General features: G+C 45.6%; 1 protein-coding gene across 2 annotated transcripts in view; it reads right to left on the bottom strand.

Moving 5' to 3' along the window:
- Positions 1–593: 593 nt before the first annotated feature.
- Dhx35 (DEAH-box helicase 35) overlaps positions 594–19,285 on the bottom strand; it is a 48,513-nt gene continuing 29,821 nt past the window's right edge. For both annotated transcript variants that reach the window (XM_090352356.1, XM_090352357.1), the window contains exons 14-22: positions 17,639–17,693; positions 15,597–15,692; positions 14,325–14,419; positions 12,514–12,591; positions 11,512–11,641; positions 9,546–9,627; positions 7,044–7,115; positions 5,829–5,940; positions 594–1,779 (exon numbers count right to left, since the gene is read on the bottom strand). In XM_090352356.1, coding sequence (XP_090208482.1) covers positions 1,735–1,779; positions 5,829–5,940; positions 7,044–7,115; positions 9,546–9,627; positions 11,512–11,641; positions 12,514–12,591; positions 14,325–14,419; positions 15,597–15,692; positions 17,639–17,693 — 765 coding nt within the window. In that variant the 3' untranslated portion in view covers positions 594–1,734. The remainder of the gene's footprint in view (positions 1,780–5,828; positions 5,941–7,043; positions 7,116–9,545; positions 9,628–11,511; positions 11,642–12,513; positions 12,592–14,324; positions 14,420–15,596; positions 15,693–17,638; positions 17,694–19,285) is intronic.

The raw sequence follows: 19,285 nt of genomic DNA, 5'->3' as shown, positions 1-19,285 counted from the left end.
CATCTTGCCCCACGCCCTTCCCTGTGCGACGCACACAGCCCAAGGGCTCAGTCAACATATGCAGACCTGTTAGAGACACCCAAAGGCAGACTGAAACAGGGAGTCCATCTCCAGAAGCCTGTGCAGGCCCCACATACAGATACTTAGGAGCTCAGCCAAGGTCTCAGACTACAAGGATTTGTGTCCACCCACAAAATGTGTAACAACAGGAGAGCGGGAGGCTGTCAGATGAGGCCAGGGACAGGGGAAGGAGGGGACGCGCTTGCCAGAGGTGGCAGGTGAGGGTATACTTGATTCTGGTTGCTTCCCTCCAGAGTCTGGCCTGGCGTTCTGGAGCTCAGGTCTCAAATCTGACAATGTGGATTCTTTAACTTTTCTCCTTGCCATACCAACAAAACCTTTAAAGATATAATGTGTCAGAATTCTGGTTGGGAAGAGCTCATCTGAACACCGGTGAGAATCTGTACCTCTGGGGCTTCCTTCAAATAGCAGCTGTGGCTTGCTCTAATAAGGCCTTGATTCTAAGCAGGCACAAATCATACTTTACAGAGCCTCCTGGATTCTGTGATCCCCAAAAGCCTCAGGCTTCTTAGCTAATGGTGGGCCCTCATCTGAACAATTCATGAGACCATCTTAAAATACAGACCTTGAGGAGGATGAATGGGAGGGAACATGTTTACTTCCGATATAAAGGTTTACTATTATTAACAAGTTCTCATTACTATTTACATGTTTATAAAAATGACAACATGGAAATAAAAATGACATACAGATTTGGCACCAAAAGTGGCGGATCCAAACTAAAACCAGTACAAAAATAAATCAATCTTCAAGCCACGTGTTTGAAAGTAAATGTCACTGAAACGCGAAGGGGAGACACCTGCAGCATCAGGTGTTGGGTGCAGTCGTTGTCAGAGCAAGGCGGCCCGGGGCGGCCATGACCCAGTGCCCGCTGGGAGAGCCACCCCTTGTGCTTGCAAGAACGCTAGCAGACTAAGGTCAACAAACAAGAGTTATGTTCCTGAGCTACAGAAGTTTAGAGCGCCTAAACCGGAGTGAATTCCCACTGAGGAAGAGCTCCCGTGGGGTCAGAGCTGAGGAATGGCCTGGGGCCCGGTGGCGGCACCAGGACACACGGTGCTAAGGGAAGCTAAGCCCACTTGTGAAGGAAGAAAGCCTGGCCTAACAGTGTACCTGAGTCTTCCTGCCGATCGACGGTCCCCTGTGAGTCTTGTGGCCTGACAGAGGCAGGCCCAGGGGCTAACTGCTTGGTGTGTGAGTCCCTGTGCCGGACAGCCCTGATCCTTGGCGGCCTTGGAAGAAGTCCTCAGCAGTCACAGGATCTTGTAGGTAGCAGCTTGTGCATGCCCTCGATGGACTTCACTGGTCGACTTAGTCAGGGCCACGGCAGGGAAAGACAAGGAGTCCTGCCGACCCCATGGGCCCCACATAGGTTTCAGCCCTCAGGCGGACCCCTCCTCTTCCTCTTAGAGCCCTGCCAGCTGTAAGTGTGCCCTGCTGGCTGGGTGAGCAGCAATGAGGCCAGCAGTACGACCTGGTCCCTCTTCCCCTGCCGGGGTGCTGCGTGCAGGACCCCTGCCCATGCAGACTCCTGCAGATACTGAGGCAAGCAGGCAAAAGGGCTAAAGGGAGGGCTGCAGCCTACTTGAGGGCAGCCGCAAGGTTCCGCCTGAGCTGCTGCCGCCAGTCCTCCCAGTCACGGCTGCGCTTGGCTCACTGGTCCTGGACCTTGGCCCTTTTGGCCTTCAGAGACAGGTGCTGCAAGAGAACAGAAAACACCACAGCTGAGAAGGCTGAGACAAAGAGACGACATTCTGCCACAATCCCCCAGGAGTGGCCAAGCAGAATCTTCCAGCTTCTCCAGAAACACTGTACCCTCAGCAAACTGTGGAGAAGAGCCCAGTGCCCAGCCAAGAAAATGGCTTAGGCCACAAGCAGCCGAGGCTGCACCACTAGGGCCAGCGAAAGGTTTTCTTAGGAGACAAGGCTGCAGCCAAAGGCCTGGGCTCAGGGAATGGGCTTGGGCAGGGCGTGACCTCAACTTCCCAACCATCGAGAAGAACCCACGCCTTGGTAATAAGGAAATCAGCCACTTTACCACGAGTCTTCATATGTCAGGGCCTGTGCTCAAGGACTGAGTGAAAGCTATGGCCCTGCTCTTCCGCTGTCAATGGGGACCTCCACTCACCAACTAGGGATGCTTGACATAATCACATATAGATGGGGCAGAGGAGCCTGGGGGGCCGCCCCGATTCCCAGAGGCTCCCAATACTCATAACTCAGCACACCTTGAGGCCTCATCAGCAAGCCCCAAGAGACTGAGTGGCCAGACCTGGGTTAGAGAAGGAGCAACAGAATTCAGACTTCTACCCAGCCCCCCTTTACATAACAAAGGTATCTTGGAGAATCAGGGAAAGTAACTGGATGAGTGGCCTTTCTTCTTGTTGAGCTGTGGGTCTTACTTGAGCCTCCCCTGCACTCTCTACTCTGCCCTCAACCTAATGTGACCTCACACTACTGCTGGGCGTCCAGAGCCTGGGCCTGCGGGCCAGCATGCCTGCGCAGCCTTTTTTGGTACTCTTTTTTTGGAAGGAATGTTGAGGGTAAACAAAGCAGACTCTGAGCCATTTCAAGCCTCTTTACAGGGTAAGAACACTGAAAACCAAGTGATGGAAAGTCACAGGCGGTGCCAGTGACCGTGTACATGACCTGTAAGCTGGGTGTGGGGAGAGCTGCATTGTGGTCCACCAAGAACAGATACCATACATGGCTGCCCTGGGGACCGGAGGCCACACCCAGGCAAATCAAGTTTATCTGATTTGGGGAAGGGAAGGGGAATTATAGAAACGGTGGAACAAAAGGTGAACCAATGCCATACTCACTAGACATGGCAGTGAAAAGAACTTTACAACAGGGGCAGGGGGAAGGCAGGGTAGAAAGCAAAAGAAAACAAGGGAGGGGGAACACTTTGAAAACAAATGCAGTCTTTACTTATGTAACTGTAACCCCTCTGTACATCATCTTTACAATAAAATAAAATTTAAAAATGAAGAAGGAGCCAACCCTTCTAACAGCAGGGCTCAGCGACACACCTGTACAATGAGTGTTTCCTAAGGCCCCAGCACCTCTGATAATGTTCTTACTCCAATAAGAGGTGACAGCTAAATGCCAGGAATTTGGAGAGAAAAGATAAGTGCAAAAATTTGGGCTTGTCATTTTCTTCAAACTTCAGAAGCCATTTATTTGCCTTTTAGCTTTGTGGGTTTGACCTAAAGAAACTGCACTTCTGAACTGAGAAGGAAGCATGAGTCACTTCCAGGTGAATTCTGTTATCCACAGGCTACATGAATCCAAGCTGGGGCCAGCCTTCTCTAATTCCTTGCATCCTAGTACTCTGTCCGTAGCTGTCTGCAGTCCACTGCTGTTTGTAGTTCTAATCATTTCTCTGGAATACCTGAAATTTGCTTTTCCCACTTGCAGACTTTTTGAAGGATAGGGATTTTCTGCCACATAAGTAATTCTGATGAGCCCCACAGAGCTGAGACAACACGCTGTGTTTTCCTCCACCCCTGAGGGTGATCTGCTTTCCAGCTGAAGCATCTGAACCTGCATAGGTCTCACTTGCTTTTTATTTGACTGGCTACAAGTTCAACACTGTAGGGGATTTGCAAAAGGCAATATCCCCTGCCCTTACCACAGAGGAGGGGTGAGAAGACCTCTCCTTCATAGGACCCACCAACTCAAATATTTCCAAGATTTGAACAAATGAACAAACAGGTAAGGTAGGACTTTGGAACCTGGAAAGTGTCACCAGCCACCCCAGCCCTGCTGATTACCACCAAACAGGGAATTCAGGCCAATGGTTCTAGAGGTTTTTTTCTTTTTGAGATGGGACCTTGCTATGCTGTCCAGGCCAGCCTCAAAACCTAGTCCTCCTGCCTCTGCCTCCTGAATTGCAGGACAGATTTTTCAGACCCTTTCCTTAGGCTACAAGCAGCAGTGAACCAGGACAAAATAGCCAAAACAACTCTATTCAGGCACTGGAAAACAAACAGCACAGGGATCTCTCCTCCCCCACCTCATCCCCGTTTAGTTTATTCCTAGTGTTGGCTAGGGCTTCTCGTGCTTCTGTGCAAGATCCTGCAAAGGCTATGAATCTTGAAAACAGAAACACAAAAGGGCTAGGTGTCCAAACCTTGGCACAGGACAACAAATTCTAAACAAAGAAAAACTGAAGCAACAAAGGGTGAGTACTGAGCTGCTGAGAAAGGCTGAACCTTGCAGAGCAGCATAAAGGAGCCCCAGAAGTTCACACTGAAGTCTGGCTGAGTACTAAGCTGCACAAGAGCAGACCCAGTCAGGAAGAACAGGCACTGGGGAGGGAGCTGTAAGCTTAAATGAGACCCTGGAGGCTTGTACAGAGAGACAAAAGAGCTCTGGTCCATATAAGTAAAGAGTCCTCACCGAGTATCCTGGCCATGTGCTGTGCTCAAAAAAGTCAGGTCTTAGATGTTTGACTGAAGTCAAGACTGCATGGAATAAAAATGATGTGCCTATATAAATCAACTGATTACCAAAAAAATTTTAACCAACATTTAAAATAAAGGGAAAAAAAATCCTAGCTAGGCAGTTTCACATCCCTATAATCCCAGCTTTGTAAGAGACAGAGACAAGAGGATCTCTGGGATCAGGTTGGACAAACCCTGAGATCCTATCTCAAAAAAAAAAAAAAAAATAAGCCAGGCATGGTAATTCATGGTAATTCCCAGATACCATGGAGAAAGAGATGGGAAGTCTACAATTCAACGTCAGTATGAGGGTGAGACCCTTATCTGAAAACTGAGCTAAAACTTAAAAACAAACTAAAAACAGACTAAGGGTACAGCTGAAGAGAAACAAAGGACAAAGCCTGATTGGTCAAAGAAGGAAAAACAGCAAGGCAGCAGGTTTAAATCCTATCAATAACGACAGTAAGTAAACAGTCCAGTTAAAAGATTGAGTCTACAGCCACTTGAAGCCAGGAAGTTTGTGAGCTCTAATGTATCTGCAGCCTTCCAAATATAACGCTGCCTTTCAGTTCCAATCTTGTGAGAGGAGTAGAGGCCAGTGGATGACAATGAAGGGCCATGCTGGCAGAAAAGAAGAAGACAAAGCCATAGAGCATAGTGCAAAGCTCCCAAACCTGCTGGTGCCACAGGGGCGATCACGCCAGGAAGGGGTGACAAAGATGGCTCCATGGTGCCCAAGTATTTCAACCAGCACCAGCTGTAACTCATGCCCATCATGGCCTCAGGGCAGCAACTCTTCTGAAAACAAATCTGTGCCGAGTGTCAGGAGCGTACCATGGGGCCAGGTCAGTGGAAGGGACCCCATACGAGACAGGAAGGATGAAGGAGAGGATGATGGGGTATGATCAGAGCACTTCGATGACACTTGCATGCATGCATAATAATGAAATTCATTAAAATTGTTTTAAGAAGGAGGAGGGAAAGAGCAGGGAGTGGAATGATATAAGTACATTATATGCGCACATGGAAATACCACAATAAAAGCCCTTTGTACCGTTAAGAGATGCTCATTAAAATTAGTTTGAGAAACAAATGTAAGAGGATTTCTTTAGGAGTGTTGTTGAGAAGTGAAGTGGGGAGGAAAAGCTGGAGCTACTTTCGCCTTGGGAAGCTGGAGGGACTTCTTTGTCACCGTCATCCCATGAAGCACACCAGAGTGCTTTCAGCGGAATGTCTGAGGATATGGCACTGCGCTGGAGAAGAAGCGCACACTTCTGGGGGACAGACGGTTCACTGTACCGTTCCTTGTTGATAGAAATGTGGAGCCAGCTCCAGCAGCCAGGCGGATTCTATGGCGGTCACGTCTCTCATGTAATACCTGGAGGTCTGCACGACTTCATTGTAGATAACCCTGAAACAAGAGGCACAAATGTAGCGCCCTCCCGTGGTCATGAGGACGGCGTGAGTGGAGGTGGTCACCGTGCGCTTTACAAATGAGCTCCACACCGCACAGGACTTTAAGGCACCAGGATCACCCACAAAGAACCCTTAGCCCACACTTACAGAGCTCTGAAGAGAACTTAAAGACGGAAACGCAGAAATGGAGGCAAAGGTGTGTCGATTATGAAAGGGACTAGGAGATGGCTATAAGGACACAAGTGATGAAACTACATCTTACTTGGAGTGGAAGTTACCAGGGTGTACAGACTTCACTGTATGTACATGTTACCTAGGACTGAGGTAACACACAACTACGAAGCCAGTGGATATTAAGAGAGACTGAATTTCTAGAGTGTTTTTCAAACCATAAAACTCAAAAATAAACCAGTTATCCAGCAACAGGTCTTTCCACCCTCTATCTATCCACACATGCCCCTGCCTATTCCCCAGGTCTCTCAGAGGTAAAGAACCACTGACACTGTCAATATTTTTGTAAAATATAATATAAACAAATTTTGTTTTACAGAGAAAGATTTCATTTTCAAAATGTATCTAAGTGCCTTCTCCTCACCTCTGCATATCTCCTCTTCACTGCTGGTCAGTGTTGCAGTCTGGCACAGGGGAAGCTTGGCCAGCCCTAACGATGATACCCAGTCCCCAGATACAAGCTTCCCTCGGGCTGACATGTGTTTCCCATCTACTTCTCAGACTAAAAGCCCTTCAGGTTCTGTCTCCGTGAAAATTCTTATGTACTGTTTGTTGGTGCCTCTATGGAGCCATCCACAGCAACCCCAACCCTCCTCTAGCCAAGCCTTCTCCAGCTGTGCTTGGCCAACTGGGGTTTTCTCAACCTCACCTGCACCAGCTGTGCTGGGTGCAGAGCTCATCACACTGTTGTTTGCTTAAAGGAGTTTTATAAGATCAGCAATCCTGAGGGTGGCTCAGCAGAATCGCCAAGTCAACCAATCCTGTGGAGCAGCTGTACTCCACGCCCTGTACCCTGTTCTGGGGACCCTGGGATGACATGCTTCAAGGCAGGCAGGTCGGCCTCAGCCCAGCAGTAGAGGGGCTTACCAGCGCGGCGGCTTCTCCGCATAGAGGACGGATGCAGGGTGGATGTGCAACTCGTGGTCATCACGGATAGTCCTTGGGAGACACAAGTTTGTCTAAGGTACTTCCAAGACTTTCCCACAGTTTTGTTTTGTCTGTTGGTTGTGGGGCTTGAACTCAGGGCCTGAGTGTTGTCCCTAAGCCTTTTTAACTCAAGGCTAGCACTCAACCACTTTGAGCCACAGCACCACTTCTGATTTTCTGGTGGTTAACTGGAGACAAGAGTCTCACAGACTTTCCTGCCTGGGCTGTCTTCAAATCACAGTCGTCGGATCTCAGCCTCCTGAGTAGCTAGGATTACTGGTGAGCTGCTGGTGCCCAGCTTTCCCACAGGTTTTAACACTACCAAAATATGCACTAAGGGTAAATGCCACCTGCTGCTAGCCCTGCCATGAAAGTCAAGAATAAATCATGCAGAAAAGAGAAGAGCAACATGTGGATGCAAAGAAAAAAATAGAGAATATGATGACCTGCCTGTGTGCATGTTTATCATCTGCAAGTTCTCCTTTCTAACAATTTCCTTCAAGTCAGAAAGAACAGTGTGAGTTCTTCTATAAGCTTTCCTAGTTCAGCCAGTTAAATACTCAGGTTAAAGACCTGAGATTAGAACAGTGGCAAAAGTGAGCTCAGTGTAGGATTATTAGATTTTCTGAAACTAATTATTACTTCCAATTCAGTCTCAAATTTGATTCAATTTAATTCAAAAACTATTCACTGAGCAGATAACTACCAACAAGAGAAGATCACAAGACACAAATACTCAGGTGTGTTTCTGTGGGTGTGGAGTCTGTTTATCACAAAGCCTGCATCTTAGAACTCCAGCTAGCCCACTAAATAATGATGTGCTGACCACCTTAACCTTCATCTCCAAGAAATAACTGGCCAGAGCCCCTCATGTAACCCCTATCCCTGTTGAGGACACTGATGAAATCTGTATAAAACCCATAGCCATGGCTAAGTGACACTCCTACAGCAAGAAAGGCAATCAAAATACCCGAGGAGGAAGGGGTCTCCCCTCCCAAAAAGAAGGGGTGCTTCTATAGAGACAAAAGTGGGAGAGGGCCCCTAAGTACAGGCAGCAGAATCCCAGCCCTAACAAGCTGGACTGCTGGCCTGGAATAGAGAGTACATTAAAGACAAGGTAAGGACCTTGTTTTTAAATTCACTTAGCTTCCAACATACTAGATAGAACAAATCCGGCCGACAAAAACTCAAAACTGCTCATTGAATTCTGAACCCTTTAACAGAGGCTTAGTGTCCTGGGAAAGGGAATATTTGTCTAATTTAGAAAACAGACTCTAATATTTTCTGAGGGGAAAAAATAAACACATACCACAGGGAAGGAAGGAAGGAAGGGAGGGAGGGAGGGAGAGGGAGAGAGAGAGGGAGAGGGAGAGGGAGAGGGAGAGGGAGAAGGAGAGGGAGAGGGAGAGGGCAAGTGAGCTAAGGGCAAAACAATAAGAGAGGAAATCCAAAAAAGAACTCACAAAAAAGCCTTTTTTTAGGGATAAGGGAATAGCCAAGTATCGTGATGTATGCCTGTAATCCTAGCTACATAGTAGGCACCTAAGGCAGACAAACTCCAAGTTTGTAGCCTGGGTAACTGGTCTATCTACCTTTATGTGGCTCAGCAGTAAAAATACTTGCCTAACATGTCTTGGCTATGAGTTCTATCCACAATAGCAAAGAAATAGAAACAAAATCCAATGATAAATAATAGCTAAATTTCACAGGTTACAGTAAGTTATGAGATCACAGTAAGCCAATGGTTAGAAGGGGCAGACTTAAAGTAGCAATTCCAACAAACTAGGAAGATTTTGTTTGGAAGAAGTCAGACTGACCCTGCTATGGCTCTCATTGTATTTGAATGAGGTAAAAGTATCATAAGCAAGGAGGGGGTGGAAGGAAGGAAATAGGGACAAAAACCACGAGAAGGGGTATCAATGTGTGAGAAGTAATACACCTACTACCTGGCGATTGTAACTGTAACCCCTCTATACATTACCCCAACAATAAAAAATAAAATAAAGAAAAAAAAGGTAAAACAAAACAGAAAAACTATCATAAGCATGGTGATGGGCATCCTGGAAAACAGGATGGGAAGAAATAAGGCTGCAGGAAGAGACACTTGCCCAGATCCAAGATTTCCTGGACACAATGTACCAATGTCTAGGGCCTAAAGGGCTCTACAGACATAACAAACTATAGCTTCCTGCAGTCCTATGATTCCGTGGTTTGAACTGTCACCTTATGCAACATGTGGACACGAGTTTTTAGAGCCACTTTCAGAGTTAGAATAATCTGGCTAACACTACACAGCTAACTTCTAATTGGTTCTGGAAGGAGGCATAATATAAATTTTAAAATAACTAATTTGATTTCTTCTGTTTGTACATCTGGTTCTGTGGAGTTTGTGTTACTTTAAAGAGTCCTCTTTACAAATGACATCAGAAAATATCATGTTACCTATAAGCTCCAGTGGAATGAAACCTCGCTGCATTCGCAAAGAATCCCGCGACGATGCATCTCAGGACCGGATCTGGATCACCTGCCCGGGGCAGCAACAGTGATGATGTCGTGATCCCTGGCTCTATGATCAGCATGCTTGGGCCTGTGCTGGAATGTACAGGATCTAGACCTAACTGCCTTCCTTCCTGCCCCCAGACTGTTCTTCATATGAACCAGCCAAGCCCCATGCCTCTCACTGCCAAATACATGCCTGCCTACCCTTATTATATCTTTTACTAAGAGCAGATGACTGAGAAATTACAAAAGACCAGGTTTTTGCTTTGGGGCAAAAATAAGACCCTGTAATAAAACTGCCTCCACAGTAAGTTCATTATACTTTAAGCCTCACAATTCTCATCTATAAAATGAAGCAACAGCAGCACACATTTCAGAATTGCTGTGAGCATTAGGACTGGAAGAGTACAGCTCATGTGGAACAGCACTTGTCTAGCAAGCACAAGGCCCCAAGTTCAAACCCCAACACCAAACAAATAAAACAGGACTCACACAGAACACTACCTGCCCTATCACTCAAAAAAAAAAAAAGGGCCTGGAATTTGGCCTAGTGGTAGAGTGCTTGCCTAGCATGCACGAAGACCAAGGTTCAATTCCTCGGTACCATATACGTAGAAATAAGCTGGAAATGGTGCTGAGGCTCAAGAGGTAGCCTTGAAAAAGTCCAAGGACAGTGCTCAAGCCCTGAGCTCAAGCCCAGGATAGGGGAAAAAATGATAGCAGACACTTGTAGGATTAAGGATGTGGCTGAACACCTGGCACACAATTAAGACTATCAAGAGGACTTGGAACTGGAAATGTGCCTCAAGTAGTAGTATATGGTAGTATACCAGCCACGAACAAACAAGCTGAATGAATGAGAGTATGAGTGCCTGAGCTTCAGCCTCCAGTACTAGCACACGCGCGCACACACACACACGCGCACACGCATACAGACTGCTGCTAAATAGATGCACATCTGTGTCACCTCCACCGTGCAGGCTTGTGAGCAACACAAACTGAGCTCTGCTGATTAACACCTGTGCTGTCCTGAGTTATGCCTTCCCCATAACTCCATGCACTCAGGATGCCATCCCCTATGTCTCACACAGGGAGAGCTGAGTGAAGCCTGCGAAACCTACTGTGTCCTCCATAGCCACTGTGACCACTGCTACCAGCCAGAGACGACATGACACAGCACGATCTGCCTCACCCTAGGTGACCACCTACACCAAACACATGGTTTTGCTTTAGTAACACTTGCATCTGAACAGAAAATACTATGTTTATGTAATAGCCATGAACTTCCTCCACTTAAAAATAATTTTCTTGCAATGAGCACTATTATATTAATTGTATGATATGTAACAATGCTGAAGGAAAGAAAGGGAAACTGTTAAGAGATAAAACGTGGTGGATATAACATGTGGCAGACAACCTTTGACCTCTCATGATGCTTCTTATTCCCATGATATCTTGGGTTCCAATTCAAATACTTCTTCCCATAATGCCCAGGATTGTCCACTCAACCAATGAAAAGAGCCAGGGCAGCACATGTACAGGTAGGCCATTGAGAAATCAGTGCAAACCCCAGCTGAGATATGGGAGGAACTCTAGACTAAAATAACCACCCTCCGAAAGGATTCCACTGGAGTCCGCCTTGGAGCTCGTCCCTGAAGAGTCTCCCTACTTTCCAAGCTTTCCTTTCACTTTCACACAAACTTTCTCTGGTCTGCTTTAAACATTTTCATGACTTAACTCTTTTTACTTTCGGGTTTTCGCTGATAAGCAGTTCAAGCTGCCAAGCCTGGTGTAGGGACAGCCCACCATGCCACCACCTACCAACCCAGCATGAGAACTTCAGAGAACACAGCTAGCCAAAAAGAAAAAAAAAAGGAAATCACTGCAGGGCCACTTCATACCCACTCACCTTCGCTGGACTTCTTGGGCACCTGAAACTTCACGAGCAGCTTTTTCAACTGTTCTCGCACAGTTGCGGCTCTGACAAGCCCCTTGTAGTTCAGGAAATGTTCCTGGCACCACTGGGAGTTCTTATTGTGCTGCAGAGCAATGGGGCAGGACAGGTGAAGGGAGCATTAGGAAAGCCCAGACTCAATGTGAGAAGACATTATCACCTGGAGACAACTTCAAGTCATCCCTGATGCTTTGGTTTTGTTTTTGTCCCATCTCTTCACATTAACAATCATACTTCCTCTCTGCACTGATGAGTGAATGAGAACAGGAAGTTACAGAGAGCTGTTGTCAATCTAAGCAAAATGAGAAAGAGCCACCGCCAGCGGTTCTTTCTCAACCAATCTTTTCTTTGGCAGGCTTCAGTCTCCCTTCATGATTCTTGTCACATACCGGAACTGTCTGAAAATGTTTCTTGTCCCTAAGCATGGTTTTTCTGCCAACAATCCATCAGAGGTTTCACCATTTTCATCAGCTTAAAATACTTGGTGAAAACTCTGAGCTCTCTTACTTGCTTCTGGCTTTATTGAACATGAAGAATAGACATTAACATGGACTACAGCAAACATAGTCCAGGTACGTGATGATAGACCCTTACCTAAACATCTCTTAGCAGCTGGGACAACTTTGAAGGTTCAGTCCAAGACTCAAAGTTGTTCTCAACCCTGCCATGTGGCAGAATTTCCCTTCAAATGTTGCCTGCTGTCCACCACGCAGTAGATGTGGAGACTGGAAGGACACTGGATGGAGGCACTAAGTGGCCAGCACACCTCTAGGGTGCCATGTCTCCAGGTAAGGAAAAACAATGAATGATTCCTGTATTCTTTCCAGGAACACTACATGGCAATATCATCATGCAAAATGAAGGGTCTCTTGGCAAGTTCTTTGTGAATTCCTATACCACCCTGAGTTAGGTTTTGGGTGTGTGGGAAGAGTCCCTCTGAACCACAGCTGTGCTTACTTTGATAAATGCTTCATATACATTGAGCATGGTCAGGTGGTCGCCTTCCTCCACAGCAAATTTCCTGTGCACTCGCATCTGGAAAAAGAAAGCTTCATTTATAAGTTGATTTCCACAAACCCTTTGTATTGGGAGTAGGAGAGGCACTGCAAGGCCAACACCATATGGCTGTGGATTCAGAAGGGAGCCTGGGTCACATTGCCCCTATCCCAGCCATAGTCCAAAAAGCCCTTGGCTTGGTTATTTGGCCTTGCTTGGCCTCAGTGTTCTTATCTGTAAAATCTGGAAATTAAACTTCTCTGTCAAGATGGCTATGGACAAATAATTAACTATAAACTCTCAAGCACAGGGACTGATGTCCATGTCCCTGCCTCTGCCTTCCCCCTTTAGTAGGAATCGTTTCTCTCGGAAGCACTCTCTCCCATCCCCAACATGGCATGGGGTTGACTGTGCATGTCAGACCTGCCACATCCCAGGCCACCAGGAGCTAGCTGCAGTCCTTTCCGACCCCATCACTGAATTCTTTCTGTAAGATTTCTTTCTTCCTTCTCTCTCAGCAGATTTTTGCCAAGCACCAGACTTAGAGCAAACACTTTTGTGAACATTTGGGTTACAACAGTAAATAAGATAGTAGTAGAGGAACAATACAAAGAATAAATCGTAAGAAGTGACAAGAGGAGAAAAACAAATTAGTGAATGATGGAAAAGGGGATTTACTGTAATTTTAGACAAAAAGATAAGAACTTCCATTTTCCCCCTTTACAACTGAATCTGCCTGCCCCAAGATAAGACAGTTAAAGAAGGTGAATAAAGAGTCAAATAAACAAGAATCCTGATAAAACAGATGTAACTACCAGGCTGAGGAGGCAAGAAAATCTGTAATCTGTAGACAGGACTCTGTAGGTGGTGTACAACCCATGAGAAAAGGCTCCTCCTTTGCACAATCCATTCCCCCAGGCCCCGTCTCCATCCTTCTGTCTCTTCCCTCTTGGTACTCAGCAAACTTTTTCTCCAACTTGACCTGCCTAAGCCTATGTCTTAGGCAGACTGGCCATCTCAGTTCTAGCTCAGAATGCTTCATCTGAAATACCACTGTGCCAAGAATCTGCCTGCTCTGCCATGGTACCCAGCTCCCTATGCCACTAATGTACCCACCCATGCTTCTGAAGAGCAGCCTGCGTGGCAATTCTCCAAAAGGAGACCTGGAAGCCAGCAGGGCAAGGGTGAAAGTCTGGATGATTATGAAAGCCCGCTCACTCCTCCAATTCCAGCTGGGCAATCATGAGTTTCCTAACTGCTCTGTGCCCATTTTTAAAATAAGACCACCAGCACCAGGTGTTGGTGTGTAATTACACGCCTGTAATCATAGCTACTCGAAAGACTGAGATCTGAGGACTGAAGTTCAAAGCCAGCCTAGGCAGAAAAGTCCCTGTGAGACTCTTATCTTCAATTAACCAATCAAAACCACACATGGCGCTGTGGCTTAAGTGGCAGAGCACTAGCATTGAGCACAAAAAGGTTCAGGCCCTGAGTTCAGGCCCCACAACAGACAAAATAAATAAATACACACACATATTTATTATACACACACATATAATGTAACATCTACATTCAAGATTTAGATGAAACTGTTGAAGACAAAATGAGATTGTGCAGGTAAAACACTTTGCACAATGTCAAGCACATAGCAAACACTTAAAATGTGAGCCAACAGCTCATGTCTGGCTCTGTCTTCCGTAGATTCTGGGACACTTTAACAAGAGAAGCTCAAAGTGAAAGAATTGAGTAGCTGGGAAGGAAACTGGACTTACTGCCTGAGATTTCTGGTTTGAAGGGATCACAAAGATATTTTGGATCTGCATCATGGCGGCAATGCTTAGAATTTCCTGAGAACAGCCAAAATTTCCTAGAAAATAAAAGGTATGTTTACAAATATGCACGTATCAACAAGCTGGGCTTGCCGAGGCACAGTACATGTGCAAGGCCCTAGATTCCATTCCGGCACCACTTAAAAGAAAGTCAGCAATGTAGCAATAAAAAAGGCATTTTCTAGTATTTTCTTTGTACCACAATGTAAATATGAAGACAGTGGTTTCATACTTTCTTTGTTAAGTGCTTCATTAAGCCATCTAGAATATTCTATATGCATGGCAGTATGAGGAACTCTGGGAAAAGAAGCTATACTCAGGGTTCCATTACCATGGGCAGGCCAGCTGCATACCTGCCCCCTCCTCTCCTGTGTGTACATCTGCAACCCTGGCACAAGCCTAGAACAGGGAATGTGGGGTGTACCTCCCCCTGCTTCTCTGCCCTGGCCCTTCTGCGAGATGCCACTAGTGTCCTGCTTCTCACAAGTGCTCACCTTGTCTGAGAATCCCAAAGCATGGCAAGGGCAGGATGGTACTATGTGGTTTCTGCTGCTGCTGCTGAGTCCTGGGAAAGAGACTGCAGAAACCAACCCAGCAGAGCACTGGACAGAGCAAACACCCCTCCTACCACCTTCCCCTTTTCTTGCTTGCACGTGTATTCTCCCAGCCCCACACTCAGGATCTGCTTCCTGTGGAAGACTAAGACCATCTGGTTGTTCTAAAACACTACAGCTAACTTTCACCAAGCTGGTTCAATTACGTGTGAAAATCTACAAAGTATATCTCACAGAAACAGAGTGGAAAAATTGTTAACATAGGCTATAAGAGAAGAAGGTGAAAAAGAGGTAGAGATGAGGAAAGGTGCGAAGCTGCTCTAAGGATACCAAGTTTCAGATCAAGAACGAGTTTCAGCAATTGACTGCACTGCATGGTAATCACAGTTATCAATAATGTTAAAACAATACATTTTTTAACATCGTCTCCACAGAAAATAAGTAACAGGTATGCTAACCAATTGAATCTTTCTACAATGCACAAGTAGATCAAAACATTGCACTGTTTCCCATGAACATACACAACTACTGTTTGTTAAAAAAGACATCATTTGTTGTTTAACCATGAGTAGACTCTCTTCTCCCAATGTTCATAGAATTCAGGAAAACAACTCCTCTGATGCTCAAATACAAGCAACCTGAGCTGCCAGGATCTACCCACCTGATTCAAGCAGCATTTTGGCAAACATGGGGTTCAAAGGAAACTCTGCTATTCTCATGCCAAGCGGTTCAGTTAGGCGACAGTCTTTGTCCAGACCTGCCGAAGAACAAAAGAAATCAGAAGGCATGTACCATTATGTTGGGATGATAGGATGTTGAGAGAGTACAAGATGAATGTTTAAAAAAAAAAAACTGTTCAAAAGATGATTCATGCTTCATCAGACTGGATTTGAATCCGCAGTGCCATCACAGTAAGAAACATTTCCATTGAGTTCCCAAAAGCCCAACTAAAACAAACAAACAATAGCAACAACAACAACAACAACAACAAAAACTGTGCTGCAGACATTATTATAAGATAATGGTCCTGTAACTTCTGCCCCGACTCTCACCCTGGTCCACAGCTACCCCTCTCCCCTGTGTTTCACAGATACTGGGCTAGGCTAACAATGTAGAGAAACCACAACCATTTCCCCCACCATCTCAGCAGCGCTAGGCTCTACCCACTCTGCTTTGGCAGTTGCTTTCCCGCAGTTTCTGAGACCACAGCACACTTGGTTCTCCACCACCTTCTTGTTGCTCCTGCTCAGTCACCTTCCATATCTTCTCCCACTCCCAGGAACCAAAAGGTCAGATGTCAACGGACGGCAGCCTGGACCACACCACATTTTTCACATAGTACTTGTACCAGCACATGGCCCACACCTCTGAGAGCTCTGAATCCCAGCCCTAGCCCAGACCTGGTGCCAACAATTAGATCTGTTTATCCAACTGGCCCCTAGGCAGTTTACTGAATTAGGCCAACTCTTCCAATTCCCCACCTTCCTGATTGGCCCCTAGCATTTGCCAATACTCAGGAATTACATTCCCGAGACTCCTGGGATGTAGACAATTGCTTTACTGAGTAAAACAAATACTGCAAGTGATCAGAGTAAGACAGAAAAGGCTGTTCTTCTGCTTCTATACAATCACTTCTTCAAAGGTGATGAAGCTATATTAAGGTAGGTTTTCCCTCCACATTCTCCACCTTTTCCAGTTCATTTAGGTAGTAAAGAATAGCATAACTTCAGAGGAGGAGGGCAGTAGGCGGGGGACAGGGTCTCAAGCTGGCCTGAAATTAGGATTGCAGGTATGTACCTCTACTCCAGACTATTTTAACTTTTTCTCTGACTGGAGGAAAAACAATCAAGTGAAAAATCCTACAAAGTCACCATTTCTCACATCTCAATACAGACCTGGTTTCAAGTTCTTGGCACATGTCAAAGACAAGACAAAACTTACTCCAACACATTTACTTTGGGCTGGTCATATGCAGACCAAACTGAAGACCTTGTCAGTCAGTGGAGAACTTTTAAACTTACCACTGACTATACATTTCAGAGAAACATCATAAATACAATGAAGGAAAATGGTTCCACATGCAAAATAATTATCTAACATTGATCACAGGCCTAGATGTAGAGGAAAAGTATACAATTCTTTGAAGAAAACCAATGGAGTAAATTTGAATGGGGGTAAGGTTCTGTGTGTGTGTGTGTGTGCGTGTATGTGTGTTTTGTGTACTGGGGATTAAACCCACAGCTCATGCTTGCTAGGTAGCTGCTCTTAAACTATACCCCTAGTCCTTCAATGTTATTTTGAGGTTTGGCTGGTTGTTTTCTGGTGGCAGGTATGAATCCAGGGTCTCACATAAACTGAGCACTGTTTACCAGAGATACTACTCCAGGCTCTATCTAAGGCAATGTTTTCTTAGATGTGACACTAGAGGCACGAGTAATATAAGGCACTAGAGCTACATAAAAACTTGAAACTTATATTCTGCAAATAATACCACCACCCAAGTACTCACATACTGGCATGCTTTATAAATCGTTATAAGCAGCTTTTGCTCTACTATGGTACCAAATTCTATTTTAGTGGAGTAAACTATAACCATATGAGAAGAAACAACTGCATTCCCACAGACACTAAGAGCCCTGCTGTGACTCCACCTAGCTAGCTCTTATGGCATAGGACAACATATAATAAGGCAAACAGGCCTACCTCCCAGAGCATAGAGTAACTCCAAAGCTTGAACCATCGACTGTGCTGGAGGGGGCTGTAAAACACATAAAAGTCATCCTAAATTAATTTCTCTGAACAAGGAACAAAAACCTGACCACTTGTGGCACAAATCCCCTCTTCCTCTAGCATGCACTAGTGCTCCTGGCCCCCATGCTGTTACTGCTAGGGGTGCCTTTGACAACTGTTACCTGCCTTCTCAGCATCCTGGGTACTGTTTGGCCTCAAAAACCCAGCTAGATTAGCTGTGTAGCCCCGCTTATGCTCCATTCATCAGGAGGATAGTTCCACCTCCTCTCCCTCTTCATTCTTCTAAGCTCTCCTTAGACATGTCTACCTTGACTTAACAGTCTTAACCCTGGCAGCCCCCAATACTACAGCAGCTATTTATCTCTGTAACACCCACAGATCAGTTCCAAGCCATGCCTATGGAAAATTAGCAATATTTATTTAATCTGGGTGCTAGCCTCCTTGTAATCCTGGTTACTCAGGAGGCTGAGATCTGAGGATTGAGGTTCAAAGCCAACCCAGGCAGTAAAGCCTATGAGGCTCATATCTAATTTACTACCAAAAAAGCTGGTAGTGGAGCTGTGGCTCAAGTAGTAGAGTGCTGGCCTAGAGCAAAAAACTTTGTTTTGTTTTGTTTTCAGCTTAGCCTAGGCCCTGAATTCAAGCCCCAGGACTAACCAACCAACACATACATACACACAGAGCACACAACACAAACACACACATACACAAAACAGTATTTCTTTGTATTTCTGAAAGTAACAGTATGCTAGATACTTGTCAGTTAACAAAGCTGATATTGTGGCCTTCTCTCTACAAATCTTCACTAAGCACTGAGTAAGAGCAAACATCATTCTCCTAAGTTACTTGACTTCTAGTAGGTCAGGTAACAACAGTCCTCTTTTGACCTGCTTAGCTTTTCTTCGAAATCCATTCATGTGATAAACATATTTTAGCTCAACTTTATAGACAGGAAAGTATATCAAAGACATTTGAACAGTCAATGGCATAGTCCAAAGCTAAGCTCAGGCTTCATTATTCCCATTCCACCAAACCCACTTCATGTGCCTAAAAACCAAGGCAGACTTTCCAAAGCTGTAGTGACCACTTGCGCAGTACACCTGCACACTTGGGAGCGTGGAACCAACCCTAGGGGCTCATCCCCAGCAGTGCTGAACAGACTGCTGCTGAGCAGCCCTGCCTCAGCCCACAGGCCTCTCCCTCACAGAGGCACAAGCCCAACACAAAAAGGCAGGCGTTCAAATCCTCAGGGGACCTTCTACACTGAGGTCTCAGGACACAACAGGAAGTAAAGCTCCAATTCCAGCTTTAACAATGACAGGGCAAAATTAACGACCTTCTCTTTGACTTCTTGCAATCTTGACTCTATTTCCAGTCAAATATCCTATGAAATGAGTAAACTGCTTTGCTGAATGGCAACTCCTCTGTGCAAGTACTTAAAATCAAAATATTAAAAAAAAAAGCACATAGAAACAAACTATTAAAAAAAAAAAAGGAAATCTGTCAGGCACAGTGGCTCACATCTGTAATCCTAGCTACTCAGGAAGATGAGATCTGAGGATCACAGTTCAAAGCCAGGGGGGGCACTAAAGACCATAA

This window comes from Megascapheus bottae, chromosome 18, assembly GCF_031878675.1.
Source record: "Megascapheus bottae isolate mThoBot1 chromosome 18, mThoBot2.hap1, whole genome shotgun sequence".
Lineage (NCBI taxonomy): Eukaryota > Metazoa > Chordata > Mammalia > Rodentia > Geomyidae > Megascapheus > Megascapheus bottae.
This window is presented reverse-complemented; position numbering and strand designations above follow the sequence as displayed.